Below are 16732 nucleotides of genomic sequence, written 5' to 3'. Positions count from 1 at the left end.
TTAGTTTAGCTGTCTGTGCCCTTTGTTGTTTGTTTATAGTACGTTTCATTATTTCAATTCCCTAAATGTGGTTTTAGCTCTCTGGGGTATATGCTCCCCCCGACACTTTGTGGGCCAAATAGCTATGCTCCTGCTACTATCTGCAGCTGCATGTGTTTAAATGATATATTCCAGCTCTGTTTGAGCTTAGGAAACAACATATATACTCAAAAGGGAGTAAAGGCATTTTTGTATACTGGTTTACAGGAAACACCAAATTGAGCTGAGCTAATAAGAAAACAATATTGAATGCATCTCCCAGTATTTTAAATCTGGCCTCGTTTAAAACATATTAGGCAAAAAGTACAGTACTGTTAACATTTCTTTAAATGTAGCAAGTGCAGTCCTAATATAGAAAGTACAATTAAAACAAAGGACGGGTCAGGCAATCGTGGTTATATAGCACCGTAACTATTATTGTCAGCTGTTAAAAAAGCTTAAACCCGAGTTATTTAAAGAGCGTCTTTTCACAGTGTTTTCTAATGAAAACAGTTCTATACTGCTGAACAAGCAACATCAGCTCAATGGAGAACTAGGAACAGAGAGCACAAGCTGGAAATGAGGTGAAGACAGACACAGAACAGAGAATAGTGGTGGGTTACCAAGCCACAATATTGTTACTGAATCATTGGGACCCTCTTGTTCATAACCTTTCTTATTTTGTTTAAATAACTCGTGAGTTTAATATTTGCTAAAAGGCTCATTATCACTGACTTCTTACTGTTGCGTGGAAGTTTTTTTTTTTCTTTCCCTTTTAAATTCTAATTTGGGACATTTTAAAATATAACAAAATACATTTAAAAGGATGAAACTGCTGCTTTCTGGCACAAATCAATTCCTTTGCTGCAGGCCTGTCTTACTTCAATGATCTGAATCGTGGGATTGAGGCCAGACTACGAAAGTGAAACTGACTTTCTGGGAGAAACGATTTTAAACTTCTAAATACAAAATGTTGCATTAAAAAAAAAACAACAACTGTGTATCGCTAATTACAATTAAAAACAAGCAATTCACTAAAGTATTTACTGCACAAGGGCAAGAAGACCAGCGATAATGCCAATAAGAAACTGATTTAAGAAACTACATTTTACAGCCAGTGTCACAGCACACTGGACAGTCTGGGGTTTTACACTTTACATGTTATAACCCATGGTTTATTGTATTTACTATATAGCACCACGCTTAGGAATTTATAATAGTCAAAGTTTTCAATGCCAATTAATGCAATCAAACAAAGGCAGATAACACTATGTAACACAATTTTTGTTCCTGGGTAGTAAGTGTTATTTCCTAATTGCTTATGCCTCAAAAGTATAGAAAATGGCTATTATTCCCACAAACTTTGCTTTTGTGACCAGGACAGTGATATTTCGAAATATCACTATTTCCAATGGAAAAATGGGCAAATGTGTGTCTTTTTGTTCACATGAAGTAAAAAAAAAACAACATATGAATCCAAATTAACATGTATTTATACTAAAGTAATACAAAGATGACTACAAAAGATTTAGAAGTGAGTAGTTTTTCGAGATACTGTAAATACAGTATAATTAACATGTTAATTTGGATTCATATGCTGTTTTTTTCTGACTTTATGTGAACGAAAAGACACACATTTGCCCATTTTCCCATTGGAAATAGTGATATTTCGAAATATCACTGTCCTGGTCACAAAAGCAAAGTTTGTGGGGAATAATAGCCATTTTCTATACTTTTGAGGCATAAGCAATTAGGAAATAACACTTACTACCCAGGAACAAAAAAAAAAAAAAAATTTGTTACACAGTGTAATATAATATTTCACTGTAAAATGCCATTTTACAGTGAAATATTGAGTGAAGATGCCTCTATGCAATCATGTCATAGCAGTAAACATTACTGTATTTCCAATTCCAATACTGCACGTACTCTATATAAATGTATATAATCTCTCAAATCTGATATCAAGCCTTAAAGAACTTTTATGAAACAACAATTACCCAAAGACTGGCATAGCAGTGTGAAAAACATAAGCAATGTTCTCATTTTATGAGAATTGCTGTGCTTTTTAAAGAACCTGTTTATTAAATTGTATAGTACACATTGACAGTTATCAGCAGTTACTGAGAAAACCTTTTTTAAATTTTAAATACTGCCTGTTAAAATATTTGTTCCTAACATATTTTATCATCTCTAAACAGCCACTGGCATTTGACGTTTTAACATATGTGGGAAACCTTATGACATATGTGTATAATGCAATACTAACCGATTGCTGGCATGCTTTGCTGGGGACCTTTCTTATGTAATGTGCCCTAACGGAAGGCTTGTTGCTGCAGATACAGCCTAGTGCTCGAATTACATTTGAATTACCACACTGTTAACCTTGTACTTAAAAAGTACCAAACAACAACTATTATACCTGTGTGCAGTGCTTTAATGCCAACACTGTGTAAATCAGGTACAGTATCTTTAACACAGCAGGTTTTTTTGTTATTTTGTGTTTTTTAAGTGCTAGGCTCTGGAAGATTTGCTGAAGCTGCTGTTTCCAATGTTTCAGCAAAGTCTTATAATATAATTATAAATAATTAAAATACACATGGCTTTCTCACTCAGTTTCCCTAATTCATATGTTGAAATGTAACACCCAGGTGGCGTATGTTCAGGTAAGTGATTATAAACTGTACTGGAACAAATACTTTAGAGAACTGTTATTTAATAAATCAATTATTAAATTAATGTTTATCCAAAAATAATTTTTAATAACTTTAAACCTAAAAAAAAACTAATTTAAAATCTGTGTTAATAATAACTTGCCACTTTAACATATGATTGTAATGATCTTATCTTAAAAGACATACAATTACAACTTTTCTCTTTAAAAATATTTTTGCTAACCTGTCCATTGAGGTTATTTATCAGTTTGTCCGTCACTTAAATGAGGCACTGTACAATATCACTATGTTCAGTTGACAGTTTAGTTGATTTTTCTGCAGACTACAATCAGAAATCTGTAACAATCAAATATAATTATAAAAATGATCACTACTGTAATGAAAGTCACCATGAATATATACATTGCAGCGATTTTCAATTTTGAAATAAAATATTTCTAAAGACCAAGTACTCCGATCACTTTCTGTATCTAAACCAAGCTTATGCTGAGCTATTTCAAGTTATTAAAAAAAATAAAAAGTGCTTTTATTTCATATTTACAGGCTGCAAACAAGATGTATTTAACAATCAACCAAAACAAAATGTACCTTTCCTTCATTGCGTTTCAATTTTTAAAATAAGCCTGATACAATCAAATCAAATTTGAAAATCAAAGTACAAAGTATTATAAAATGCTACCGATATTTTTTAAAAGACCTATGTAAACAGCAGTTTTCAGCAACAACTGAAAGTTGCTGCTCCATTGGCATCATCAAATCAGTCATATGAAAAAGAGCACCAGAAGCTGTATTATTCAACATTAAAACATAAAATGAATGATATATAACTTCTGCACCATAAATGTCACCCTAAGATTTGCAAGTTCAATGTAAATTGATACAGAGTACAATTGCCGTAAACAGACCTTATCAAAGCACCAGAAATGAAACTCCTTGTGTTGGAAACACCTCGAAGAAAACCTTAAAGCCACCAGATGATCATAATAAATAGTTATTTTGCATTTGTACTTCCTTATTTCACCTGTATAGAAAAATTGTAAAACCGCATTGCCTTAAATTCTGCTTCAAGCACCATTCTTTAAAATAAGAAAAAAAAACTTACATACACGTACAAATAATCCTATTGTCACAGTTAAAAACCCACACAACGATAAAACCTCAACTGAGACAGCTGAGATGAAAACAATACAAAATAATGAGTCAAATCTGACAGCACCATAAAATATGATCAAAAGCATTGAGGTAAGGCAGCAAGAACACAATGGAAAGTTCAAACCCAGCGGTTGTAAGGGCCTGTAACTTGTGTCAGGGCATATGAAGATACAGTAATAACCCCATCCCTAGATATCGTTAACGCCCTGCGAGTAGGAATCTGAACCAATTGAGTATCTTCATGTATAACATCCTCCTTTTCGCTGACGCTCGGCTTTGATTTCTTGTTGCGAGGCTTGGCAATATTCTCAATGGTACCCAGCCTTTCAGCTTCCATCTCTCTCTCTTTCGCTCTTTCCGCCACCTTGGCTTCCCAAAGTGCCAGCCCATGTTTGGGCTCATTCAAGTTCTTATGCTGGTAAAAGACCAGGGAAACACGTGTAGGGTGGTTCCTGTTTGGTTTCTTGATTGGGGTGGTGGCGTGAAGCTCACGTCTGGCACATTCAATCAAGATGGAACCGTGGGACGGGGCAACGGCGACTCCACCAATGTCTCTGTCCAGGAAGTTGTGTTCACTGTCGGACCATACTTCTTCTGCTTGATCCTTGGTAGCCCCATGCCCTACCGGACAAGGGATTTCTCCGTTGTGCACTTTGCAGTTGTTGTTGGTCCCTTGTGTGTGCCCCGATGGTGCGATATGATAGTCCTTTCCTATCTGTGTTTTATGAAACCCGTTGGGTCTGTTTTTATGCGCCTCAGATGCTTTTGAGTGGAACAGCACTGGTGAGCTTTCATGATGATGCTGTGGGTTTGAAAACTTCTCCTCCTTCATGTTAACATTCTGCTGCTGCGATAGCTGTGAGTTTGGGATTTCAGCTGTGAGCCCATTCACTGCCGTCTCAAAGCCGCTGGTGTATTCATGGTAGGGGGAAGCGAAGGCTTGGTTACCAGGGAAGCCAATGTACCCGTACGGAATAGGAAAATTTGGATGAAAAGAAGGAAGTGCTTCCAGACTAGGGCTAGGCATTACAGAAGAGTAAGGGTACATGCTGCTGAAGTCATAAGGGGAGGAAGGGTTATAATTTCCTAATACCGGAATGCAGTTTCCAAGACTGGCATGTCTAGGCAATTTAAATGAACTGTAGTAGTCTTGAGGCTCCATTTTGTAAGATGCCGATTGTTTCAAAGGAGCTCCTTTACAACCTGCTAAAACAAAGAATAAAAGTGTTAATCTAAAGATTAGCCTCCTGTGGTTTCTATTTGAACTGTTCAAAATGTACTGAAGCTTGTTAAGGGTACGGAAATCTTGGGTTAAATATCTATATATACATATATATTAGGTGTCGCACCAAATAGTATACTAGTCGAATAGCAAAGTCAACCTGACAAACTGTCTGTCATCTGGCACGTCACATGATTGTGAAATTGTTGTGAAGTGTGCGGATGCAGGTGGACAGAGGTGCAGTTGCGGTTGCAATCCATTAACAAATAAATGACATTTTAGAACAATAATGCATAAAGGAGTTTTAGTGCACAAACAGCAAAGTGTTACAAAACAGTATGCTCATAAATGAGGCACCACGAGCCGCCCCCCTCCACTCATGGCTCCTCCATTACTGACTGTATTGTGTATATGATTATCATGGATTTCACTATGTCTGTGAAATGTACCCATTGTTGTGTAATATGTAGTTCCTCTAAACACCTTATAGCGCATATTTGATTAGGGGTGAAAATGATGGGTTAGATGTTTTTTTTTTTTTTTTTAATAGACCTAATTTCACCCCTAAAACATTTAAATATGTTCCTAGTTAAGCATTCCTTTTCACAAACTATTCATAAACAACCAATAAACTGCTACCTGTTAAGGTCTGAGAGCTGTCATGCCCATTGATGCCTCCATCTTTGTGCTTCACAGGAGTAGCTTGTTTCTTGTCCTGGTTGTTTTGTTTCTCAGCTGCTGCCCGTTTTGCCTCCATTTTCTTTTTCCGCGCTGACTTCACCGGCTCTGCCAGCAAACGCACCTCTCTGGGGAAAGCCGAGAGGGCCTGGATGGCACCCGTCCGCATTTTCGCCCGCTGCCCATCCTCGTTGCCGAACTCGTCCGTCTGAGAGATCTTGTAGAGAGGCAGGACATGGAGCTGCTCGTCTTCTGGTATGTTCCTGATAGCCCGGTTATCCTCCTTCGTTAAAGTGCAAACCTACGGAAGGTAATTGGTCTGCTGTCAAAACTTCAATCCAATCGCATTCATTAACAGGCTTGTGGGGCATCGATTTGAAGATCTATAACTATTGAACAGTCAATAGTGTTGAATTTAGAAATGCTAAAAGTGAAAATCCTTTTCAATGTCTTCAGAAGACATTTTACTTAAGTTTATTTTAGTATTACGACATACATTTTAAGAATATAAGAGCATTTACAAATGAGAGGAGATCTTTTGGTCCATAAATGCTTGTCCGGTTCCTAGTAGCTGATTGATCACAAAACTTAGTCAAGGAGCACATTGATTCAGCACTGACAATGTAGCTTGGTGACCTGTTATATTCACTCACTACACTGTATAAAAAAGTGTCTCCTACCCTCTGTCCTAAGTCTGTCTCCACTTAATTTCCAACTGTGTCTCCTGGTCCTTCTCTCTATATTGTGCTTACAGTAATGGCTGGGGTTAAGTCTGTCAACTCCTTTTACGACTTGTGAATTGTGTTAAAAAAAACAGCGACGCCCACATTTTTTACAAGTGATTTAAAAAAATATATATCCGAATATGCCTTTTGCTATTACAGAGTTATTTGCCAATAAACATTGTTTACTACAAGTGTGTTTACAATTACATAAATGTGAAATATTTGAAAAACATCAGGCATTTACATAGAACAGTGTTACATACTACAGTGCTTCCATTGTTCATGTTGTGTGTGTCTTTGTGTGCATGAGCACAGAAGTCGACGCATGCTGTGACACCAGAGAATGGCCGGCCTTCCTTTCTACCTAGACGACAGTCTGGGCCCAAATATTCTTGATCCACCTGGAAACAGACACACAAGAAAGGTGATGTACATGGTGGGATAGGAACCTGGGAGTCATGGAAGTTACTGCATCCAAGTTACAACAAATCTATCGGGACCCAGCGTTTTGGAATATCTACAGTATTACCACAACTGTCCCAGTTGCTTCAATTCAAATATTTTTTCCAGATGTCTCTATACAATATCAGAATATCTGTGGATATATTAGGTGAGATAGGCAGTCTCAAAGTGGAGATCTTGTTGTTCTTCTTAAAGAAGAGAAACATATACATGAAGACGGTCTTTATGAAACTTGGCATATTTTTTAGGTTAACCTTTAATTACATCATTACAGGGCTGATCCTTTTCTGTGTATAACTTGGCCCCTTTTGTAGATCACACCTTTATATGGCTGGCCCCTTTATGTAACCAGGTTGTTTTTGTACATGTGAATTACTTACAGACATTTGTATGACTATGCTAAGTAAAAAAAGGAGCTAATCTGGTAAAGGCACAACAGTGTGAGTGTAGGGGGTCTCACAGTTAGGATCTTGCTGCTTTGAATCTTGGTCTTAATGAGTTGGCTGGGGCCTGCAGGGTGCACTGCTCTGGCCTTTGTGTTGCTGTGGGTTGGGGTGGGAAAATGTCTGTGCTGAGTTCACATCATCATCATGCTTCTGGTATCCCTACTGGTCAGGCACAAGTCCAGGCAGAGATTCCCCAGACTGGGCCCTTACCTCCAGGGTTGAGTAGCTTGGTAACATCCATTGCTTTGGTTTGGTGAAAGACACGACTGGCTTGATAGCATCAACAAGGGTCAGGAGCAGTGAACTAACAGTCAAATTAGACCCTTAAAGATTAGTTAAAAAAAGGGGGTAATATTGAATAAGCAGGTAGATATCGATCCACTCTCTATAACACTGGAGATTTTTTTTTTTTTAAAAGACATTAATGCAAAAATATAAAAGCTTTTTTTCTATTTTTTACATTGCATGTTCAGGACAAAGTGCAAGTGCAGTTAAAAGTGCAAATATGTGTAAAAATAACTTATGTTTTTGCATTACTTACTTTTTGTTTGTTTGTTTTTTCTCCAGCGTTACAGAGAGTGGGTCTACTTCTACCTGCTTTCCATCTATTTTTTTAAGACTTACGCACCTGTACCATAAGTACATTCATGCATTCATGTAAGGCCCAGTAACCTTTGGAATATTTTTGGTCAGTTCGATAAAAAAAAAATTGAAATTAAAATAAGAAATTCAAGTTCAAGCAGTCGGCAGTCTTACCTGATTCTGAAATGCTTCTGGAGCAAGTTTTTTGTACACTGGAGCGATATCCGAAGCTAAATTCTGCAGGTTGTTTTCAAGCTTCCCTTCCTGAACAGAACAACAGTTCAGGTAACAATTGGAGACAGAAATGGCAAGCAATATGTCCAGCATTATTTCTTTCCATTTTATGAAAAATTTTGCCTAAGATAAAGTTCATACCAGTCCTCGAGATGAATATTTTCTTTGTATGACTTACTTGCTTATATTGAGGGGCCACAAATTACAAGGCTCAGATTTGGTGCAGTATATTCTATTATTAACTTATGTTCAAAACAACAGTAAGTGCACTAATTGTAAGCAGATTATTAAATATGGTATATATATGTATATATATATATATATATATATATATATATATATATAGATATATATATATATATATATGTATGCACACAACATATATAAATATGCACATGAGGTCGCCATGCATGCAAAAGTTAAAACTATGTTGAGCACAGTCATTCACCAATTAAACACTGCAGAAATGAAATGCTGTAATAAGTAAGTAAATGCAAGCTCTTACCTCCTCGGGGTAGTCTCCTAGAAGTCTGAACTTGCGAGGGTACTTGCTCCGGGCGAACTTGCAGCCGTTGAAGTACATACTCCACGAGCAGCCGAACGAGAACGAGGCCCCACACTTCTCCGGGTTCAGGCCTTGGCAGGCACAAGTGCGGCTGAAACAAAAAGGAGGAAGCAGGGATTTATTAAGCCCAGGGTTCCTGGTTTTCTGCTTATTTTGGCGGAGCCCCTTGAAACATCATTAAATAATGATAATTGTGCAATGGGTTGGCAGAGGCTGTGTTGCTTGCAAGAATGCTAGTTTTCTGTGTGTGTTTTTATAAGTATTTATATGCATACAAGGTTCAAATGAATGACTATCAATAAATAACACTAGGGTGTACCTTACATGCGATTTGAGGACAGCGTAAAAAAGACTGAAGGACTCAACATGGTCTCGTCCCACAATCCTTTTCACAATCCTCAAAATCACATGGGAAGTACATCTCAGTGCTCATTATTCCTTAAATAAATTCCAAATCCATACCTTAGTGCAATAACTCTGAAAATACACCTTACAATGGTTGTGGGTAACATGATGTTTTCATGAATCTCACCTGTCATGCAATTCCGTATACTATAGGTCTCAAATGTGCAGTTTCAAAAGAAACATGATATCGCAAACATGAATTTTCATTTTAAAACATGACATCTGGTACTACACTAGGTTAAAGAAAGTTCTCATTTAGCTTGCTTCCCTTACAGGAAACCTGTTACTCTTGCATTTCCTGAGTTATTTCTCTGCAGAAGTGTCTTTGGGGTTAAAGCATCTTACTGGCTCCAAAGCATGACTGGCATTAATGGAAGCAGGTTTGTTACCAACAGGGCCTGAAGGGGTGGAGACAAGATGTAATGTCCACGAAAGTGCAAGACTATCAAAAATCAAGGCCTGTAAACAGATATGTCTTTAATTTAGTGTAGTTCAAAATAAAAATACATGTTAGATTAAACATACAGGGCCATATTTTCAAAGCATTTTCTCTATTATTTAACCTATTTTTGATTCCATGTTAATGATACAAAACTGAGAGGAAAACAGCTTCTCAGCATGTATAAAAGGCCATGAATAGTAGTATTTAAGTTGTTTGGGTCTAGTTTTATAAAATCAGCATCTTTTTTCCCCCTCTCCAAAAACGTTAATTAAAGACTGGAGTAAAAGCTTTGAATATATAAGCCATATCTCTTTAATAACGTTCCACTTGTGATCTATACTGTGAATGGGTGTGCATGGCATGGTAAATGTATGGAATAATTTTGTCAGCTACTTTAAGGCTCCTTTATAAATCCACAGGTACCTACTCTTCATTCAGTGCACATCTCCTGCTTGTCGGCGAGCCATACTTCCGTAGGGTCTCAGTCAGGTCCTGGTACAGAGTATCAGCCACGAGTCGTGGAATCCCTTCCCATGCCAGAATGAGGATGACCACCACAGCGTTCTGGCAGTGATGACCCGCTCGCTGCCTCACCAAACACAGCAGCTTCTCCTCCTCGCTGCCACGTCTGATTACCTGGCACATACCAAGGCAAGTGTGCATTTCAGAAAGAGTTCAGTACTTCAGATGGTCCTCAAACAACTCAAAATTGGGATTCACACTTCCTGCAAAAACCAGTTTCTACACAATCACATATTGTGCTGTCACTATTACAAAGCAACACAATAAAGAGCTTTAATCCTGTGGTATATAATTAAAGATATGTATGCAGTCTGCATTTTCCCTCTTCTTTTATTAAGGGTGTGTTTATAAATTACATACATAAATTACAATACATTTATAAATATATATTACAGCTCCCTCTTATGCAATACCAAGCATCGCTTTCAAAGCCCAAAATAACTTTCTAATGTGAAATAAATACTAACTAAATAACTTACACATAATGAAGGCACATTTACACTTCTTTTTTTTAGCCAGCATTACCAGTATTTAAACAAAACAAAAAAATCTACAGCTAGCATTCATGTAAAATACACAGCTTTCTATCAGTGCTCATTCTACTGCTTGTGTAATGTAAAAAATAATGTAATCTAGCTGCCCCAGACTTTTCGCTCCGCATTGAATATTCCTAACTCGGTTGGAATGACTACATTAAAACAAAACTAAACAAATCCATTAAAAACATGTTTTTAGTACTTTTCATTTTCAACAGTATAAAATATGTGCTACAGTGTTGCCAGGGATATGGGAATATACCTATTATTTCCATATGTTTTTGGAGAGGTTAGCTGCATATAGTAACATAAGTTAATGTTAAACAATAAGAGGCTATATTTGTAGCTTGACTTGTGCACTGTACCGTAGTGTGAATGATCGATTTCAGCTCCATGTTATTATATGGGTTTACTCAGCCAGGTTTAATATCTCACAAGACTATATGCCAAAAGGAAATTCTATTAACACTACTTCTGGATACAATGTGTATAGTCTGTTCTCAACGCTGTCATATTTAACCAAAATGTTAGAAATCTTATCGACTTGTGTGCCGCCAGTCCCATTTCCAGCCTATCAGAAATGGTAACATCCTCTACACTCTCTGTTTTTTTTACGTACATCGAGCGAATTTGGCAACTCAATGAGTACAATAAGTTGCACTAGAGACTGGACAGATTAATTTGCTACACGAGGTAACTGTTGCACGGAGCAGCACTGGTATTTACGTTTACTGGATCCGAGGACGACCCAAGCCCCAGTGCATTATTTGTCAGGAGGTTTTGTCAAACAAAAACTCTTAAACCTGCAAAAGTGAGACGCCATTTATCTACAAAGCATTCAGAATGTGAAAAAAAGAAAATTACATTTTTAAACAAAAGAAACAGGAACTTTCAATGCGTAAAATGACAGCATTCCTTGATGAATTGGTAATGAAGATTCAAGCTCAGGAACCTCATTAAGTTAGGAACATTATATAAATACTTTACTTTGTACTTATAGATATTGATACAGGAATGGCGTTGTGGTGACGTCAGGCCAGATGCAGGAACCAAAACACACAGGCAATACTGCAGTTGCAAACCAAACGCGGCATGCACCGTTTGTTTAAATAACAAAAATAAATAAAATATTTAAACAGAAAACACTGTTCACAGAGCGAAAATAAAGATTTTCAATTAAACAAATCTCAAACACAAAAACACAACAAAACCGAGGTCAGGCTGGGCAATCACCTTCACTGATCCTATACGTTTTTTTTTTAAATTTCTCTCTCCTGTCTCACTCTTGTTCCACCTCTTGAACACCCACCCAGAGTGCCGAGAGCTGCAAGCTTTTATATTAGTGACCGAGGGATTAACTAGCTACCAATTATTTATTAATCCCTCGGTCACATTCTGCACAAGTTTTCTTAATAGTGGATGGGGCTTCCCATCCACACTACCAAACAGTACAAAACCAAAAAAAATCACACAGCGCTTCGCTGTCATGTATATATATATATATATATATATATATATATATATATATATATATATATATATATATATAACATACACAAATAAACAACAACACACCGTCATAAACACAATAAATAAATCATAACACACAAATACAAAATAACACAGGGGCAGAGGGGGAGACCCCGTTCTAAAAATAAACAATACATTTAAACAGCAGGGCTTTGCCCCGCCCACTTCTCATGTACAGGGCTTTCTACTGCCCTGCTACAGATATACACATAAAAATCTGTTTCAAAATATAGTTGTGAAAAAATGCATGGCAAGTGGTTTGAGTATTCACTGAGGAATGAAGCCGAAACCCATTCCATACATCATTTACAGGAGCTTGTAGAATCCAGGGGAATGTTTATAGCTGAACACCCCAGATTTAAGCAAACACATTTAAGGAGAAGAAAACCATGTGATAGAATTTCAAACCATTACTGTCACAGCATGCCAGCAGGTGGCAACAAGTGTACAGAGTTGAGGTCAATGTACGTCATATAAATTGTTTTCTTTAGTTTGAAACTGAAATTTTTCCTTACCCACTTTGCTATTGGACATCCCTGAGAACTTTTTCCTTCCTTCCCTGTGTAAATAACAACTTCAATGCGAACCGCCTTCCCTTTCTCACCATACCTGTAGAACATGAATAATTAAAAAAATATATTAAGCAATACAAAAGGCACAGCAATGAGTTGTTAAGATAAGCAAAAATAAAATAACCCAACAACAGTTAAAAACTCTGGGAATATTCAAAGCTGTTTGAATGAGTGCTGGTGAATGGGTGCCAGGATTTTGTTTTACGGGGGGGGTGGGTTGCTGGTGATGGATCAAGTTTTTGCACATGGTTGATATTGTTTAGCCACTGGCTATAACATGTGTTTTTTTTTTCTTCAAAACTTCAAATTTGAGACCATAGCTAATGGAAGTGCAAAACAGGTACGATTTATGAAATGATTTTGTTAGATGCAATTACTTTAAGCATTCTCAAGCGGTTTACTTCTCAGTTTTGTAACATTAAAATTGACTTCTCTCCTTTCAAACAAGAGAATGAAAAACTAGAATAAATGCAAATATGCCCCCCCCCCCCAGGTTCTTGGTATTTATGATTCTCGTCTTCAATATTAACAGCAAATCTGAATCTGCCTGTTCGAGGGGAGACAGAGAAGTAGTTCACTGAGGCAGGGCACACAGAGTTCTTCTTACACTTTGTCATATTGCCTGCAGCTACGGCTTGGCTGTGTACTGCAGTGACAATGGAATTACTTTCACACGAGCCCAGCACCTTCATGTTGTGGCGCCTGCTAGCGATGTACTGCAGGGACAATGGAATTACTGCAATATTGCAGCACAATACTGAAATGTATTCACAGCAGGTGTATCAAACTGCATTTTACTCTTAAAGCAGACAATGAAAATGTGTTTGAATAACTCAGGAGCTTTGTGAACTGGGCCCATATTCTTTACAATTCAAACTAAAACTCCTGGAAATAAATAAATAAATAAATAAATATTTGCTTGTAACTATATATATTTTTTAATAAAATGTTTAAATAACATAAATGCAATCTTATAATACAAACATACTCTCAAATATATAACTTTTAACATTCATACGTGTGTTAATCTAAACAAGCAACCCACACCTTCAGTGAGAATTATTACATAATAAGAATAGTATGATGGCAAATGTTATACAGCATTTTTTTTGAGTCACTGTAGTAAGCCAACAGTAATATATTTCATACATCTGTTTTTATAATTAATTAAAAAATGGGCTCCATTATTGTTCTTTATCTGTCTGGTAGAGCCTCTTCAGCTGTAACACAGTTAGCATTAGATGATTCCATTCGGTGAAAGTCTGACATTTCTCTCCTTTCCAGTATTTCAGGATTAACTTTTTTAGTATCAAAAGAACAATAGCTTGAGACAATATTAACATAGCTTCTATTAAATCGCATCACACAAGATGTTACACTCAAAATGCAGAAGCTAGGTGTCACTGTGTGCCTTACTTTGTAAATATGAGAAATTTGAATTTGTTGCTGTGGCAGGACTGAGGCTGAAAAGCCTGTTTGTTTGCTCTTCTTTTGTTTGGTTCTAGTCTCTGTGTACCAGCGTGAGGAATCATGACTGTGCAGATAGCCAGGGAGTGGGAACTAAATGCATTATGTGAGGACCACAGGGATTAATTTAGGGGAATTTTAATTCCACCAAAGTATATTTAGTTTGTGTGGGGAGATGGTTTCTGAAGCGGGAACTCCCTTTTAGTGGGAACAGCGCACGGCCCAAGCTTGGCCACCTTTTGTTTTATAGCTGTATTTTCTCACTGTGTTTTGTTTTGGATTTTTGTACTATGTACACGAGTGTGTGTTTCCTTCCGCACTAGGGATACCATTCCTGGTATCCGATTGGCAGACCCCAACCACTACAACTGCCTGTGTTTAATAAAACCTGGATGTCTGAGTTGCGTTTTGAAATAAAACCCTCTCTCTCTCGTCTATCAGCGGATACCCTCACAGTTAATGAACTCAGTAGTTTGTTTTTTTTGTATTTGGATTTTCAGGATTTATCAAAATACCATATAAATGTGAAACAAGTCCTTTTCTGACATAACTGACAGCAAATAAAGTTCCAGAGATTTGGAATTGGAAATGATATGTTTGATATCAAAATTGGAGAGGCTCTTGTTCTTGTTGTACACATTTTTGGACGGATATGCAAGTCTATACCTCTGTTTAAGAAATGTTTCCATTAGTACATCATTTTAACACAGGAAAACAATTAATTGAAAATGATCCTACCTGCTTTCCATAATTTCCCTTACAGCGGCAACACTTGGTCCTGCTCCAAGATGTGTATAGTAAGGGCCTTCATCTTTCTCTATAATTTGTTCTAGATAGATGAATTGGCAAGTTTATTTGGTTTTCCAGAAAAACAGCAGAATAATACTGGCAAAACATTTCTGTGTAAAAAAAAAACAGCATTATCTTATCTTAGTCAAAACTGTGACTGGTACAACAAACCTTAAAGATGAAAATCTACACCGATATTGCCATAAAGTTTTACCACTGTAAGAGCATAGGAAAGTGTAATAAAGCATAGTGAAAGCATGGTATTACCGTGTTACAGAACTCCTTGCAGTGTTTATAAGAAACACATTCATTTACCCTTGTTGTATCCTGTGTTGTCCATATTGCAGCATTTTTTTTTTTAACACATATTTTTAGATTGTTTTCATATTTTTTTCCCACGTATCCAATTCAACTAGGGAATTACTTTACTCAGGAACATTCACCAGGAGAAAGATCATATTTCTTGTAAACATCGCAGCATATCCAGTTCATGCTCCCCCCTGCAACAAAGCTGCTGCTCTGATTGAAATGAGTGTGATATGGATTTTTTCTGGCGAACGCAACTGTTGAGAAATGTATTGCTCAGTTGATTTATAAAACCATGATGAATGGCACAAATTTCAAGAGAGTCTGCAATATACTTAAAAATATAATGCTGGAGGGGGACTCCCAAGTGGCGCATCCAGTAAAGGCGCTCTGCATGACTGCAGGATGCGCCCTATAGCCTGGACGTTGCCAGTTCGAGTCTGGGCTATTCCACAGCCAGTCTAGGTCAGCCAGGGTGTCCTCAGCTCACCACGCACCAGCAACCCCTGTAGTCTGGCCGGGCGCCTGTGGGCCTGCCTGTTAGCTGCTCGGGAGCTGCATTGTCCTCCTACGCTGTAGCTCCTGGGCGGCTGCATGGTGAATCCGCAGTGTGTAAAGAAGCGGTCGGTTGACGGCACACGCTTCAGAGGACAGCACGTGTTCGTCTTCACCACTCCCGAGTCAGCGCAGGGGTGGTAGCAGTGAGCCGAGCCTAAATAATAACACCGTGTAACAATTTGTTTTTTTTTTTGGTTCCTGGGTAGTAAGTGTTATTTCCTAATTGCTTATGCCTCAAAAGTACAGAAAATGGCTATTACTCCCCACAAACTTTGCTTTTGTGACCAGGACAGTGATATTTTGAAATTTACCTATTTTCCAGAACATTCCAGACAGATTCAGTGCTCAGTAAACTTGCAGTAACCCGTCTCTTCCCCTGGCGCACTCGGTGCACCTCAAAGAGGATTACAACAGCATCAAGACCTTGCTGGACGCCTTGAAGTATGATGAGTACGGCTGGGAGGTCATAGGAGACTTCAAAATGGTGGCATTCCTGATGGGTCTCCAAGGCGGTTTTACCAAGTTTCCATGCTATCTTTGCCTTTGGGATAGCAGGGACACCAAGGCGCACTACCACAGGCGGGACTGGCCACAGCGGACCGAGTTCTCTGTGGGGAGGAACAACGTCAAGTGGGAGCCACTGGTGGACCCCCGGAAGGTGCTGATGCCACCACTGCACATCAAATTGGACCTTATGAAACAATTTGTCAGAGCTCTAGTTAAGGAGTCGGCAGCCTTCAAGTACCTTCAAGACTTCTTCCCTAAGCTGTCTGAGGCAAAGGTCAAAGCCGGTGTCTTCGTCGGACCACAGATAAAGAAGATCCTGGAGTGCAATGAATTCCCCAA

The 16732-nt window shown here is 37.8% G+C and overlaps 1 protein-coding gene across 2 annotated transcripts in view; it reads right to left on the bottom strand.

Moving 5' to 3' along the window:
- Positions 1–2828: 2828 nt before the first annotated feature.
- tet1 (tet methylcytosine dioxygenase 1) overlaps positions 2829–16732 on the bottom strand; it is a 50801-nt gene continuing 36897 nt past the window's right edge. Inside the window, exons 5-12 of one of the 2 annotated variants that reach the window (XM_041269373.1) lie at positions 14972–15062; positions 12710–12803; positions 10034–10242; positions 8700–8850; positions 8135–8224; positions 6734–6871; positions 5707–6046; positions 2829–5051 (exon numbers count right to left, since the gene is read on the bottom strand). In XM_041269373.1, coding sequence (XP_041125307.1) covers positions 3964–5051; positions 5707–6046; positions 6734–6871; positions 8135–8224; positions 8700–8850; positions 10034–10242; positions 12710–12803; positions 14972–15062 — 2201 coding nt within the window. In that variant the 3' untranslated portion in view covers positions 2829–3963. The remainder of the gene's footprint in view (positions 5052–5706; positions 6047–6733; positions 6872–8134; positions 8225–8699; positions 8851–10033; positions 10243–12709; positions 12804–14971; positions 15063–16732) is intronic. The other variant, XM_041269374.1, reaches the window with a different exon arrangement.

This window comes from Polyodon spathula, chromosome 13 (genome assembly GCF_017654505.1).
Source record: "Polyodon spathula isolate WHYD16114869_AA chromosome 13, ASM1765450v1, whole genome shotgun sequence".
Taxonomy (NCBI): domain Eukaryota; kingdom Metazoa; phylum Chordata; class Actinopteri; order Acipenseriformes; family Polyodontidae; genus Polyodon; species Polyodon spathula.
The sequence above is the reverse complement of the archived record's forward strand: the minus strand, read 5'-3'. Positions and strand labels throughout refer to the sequence as shown.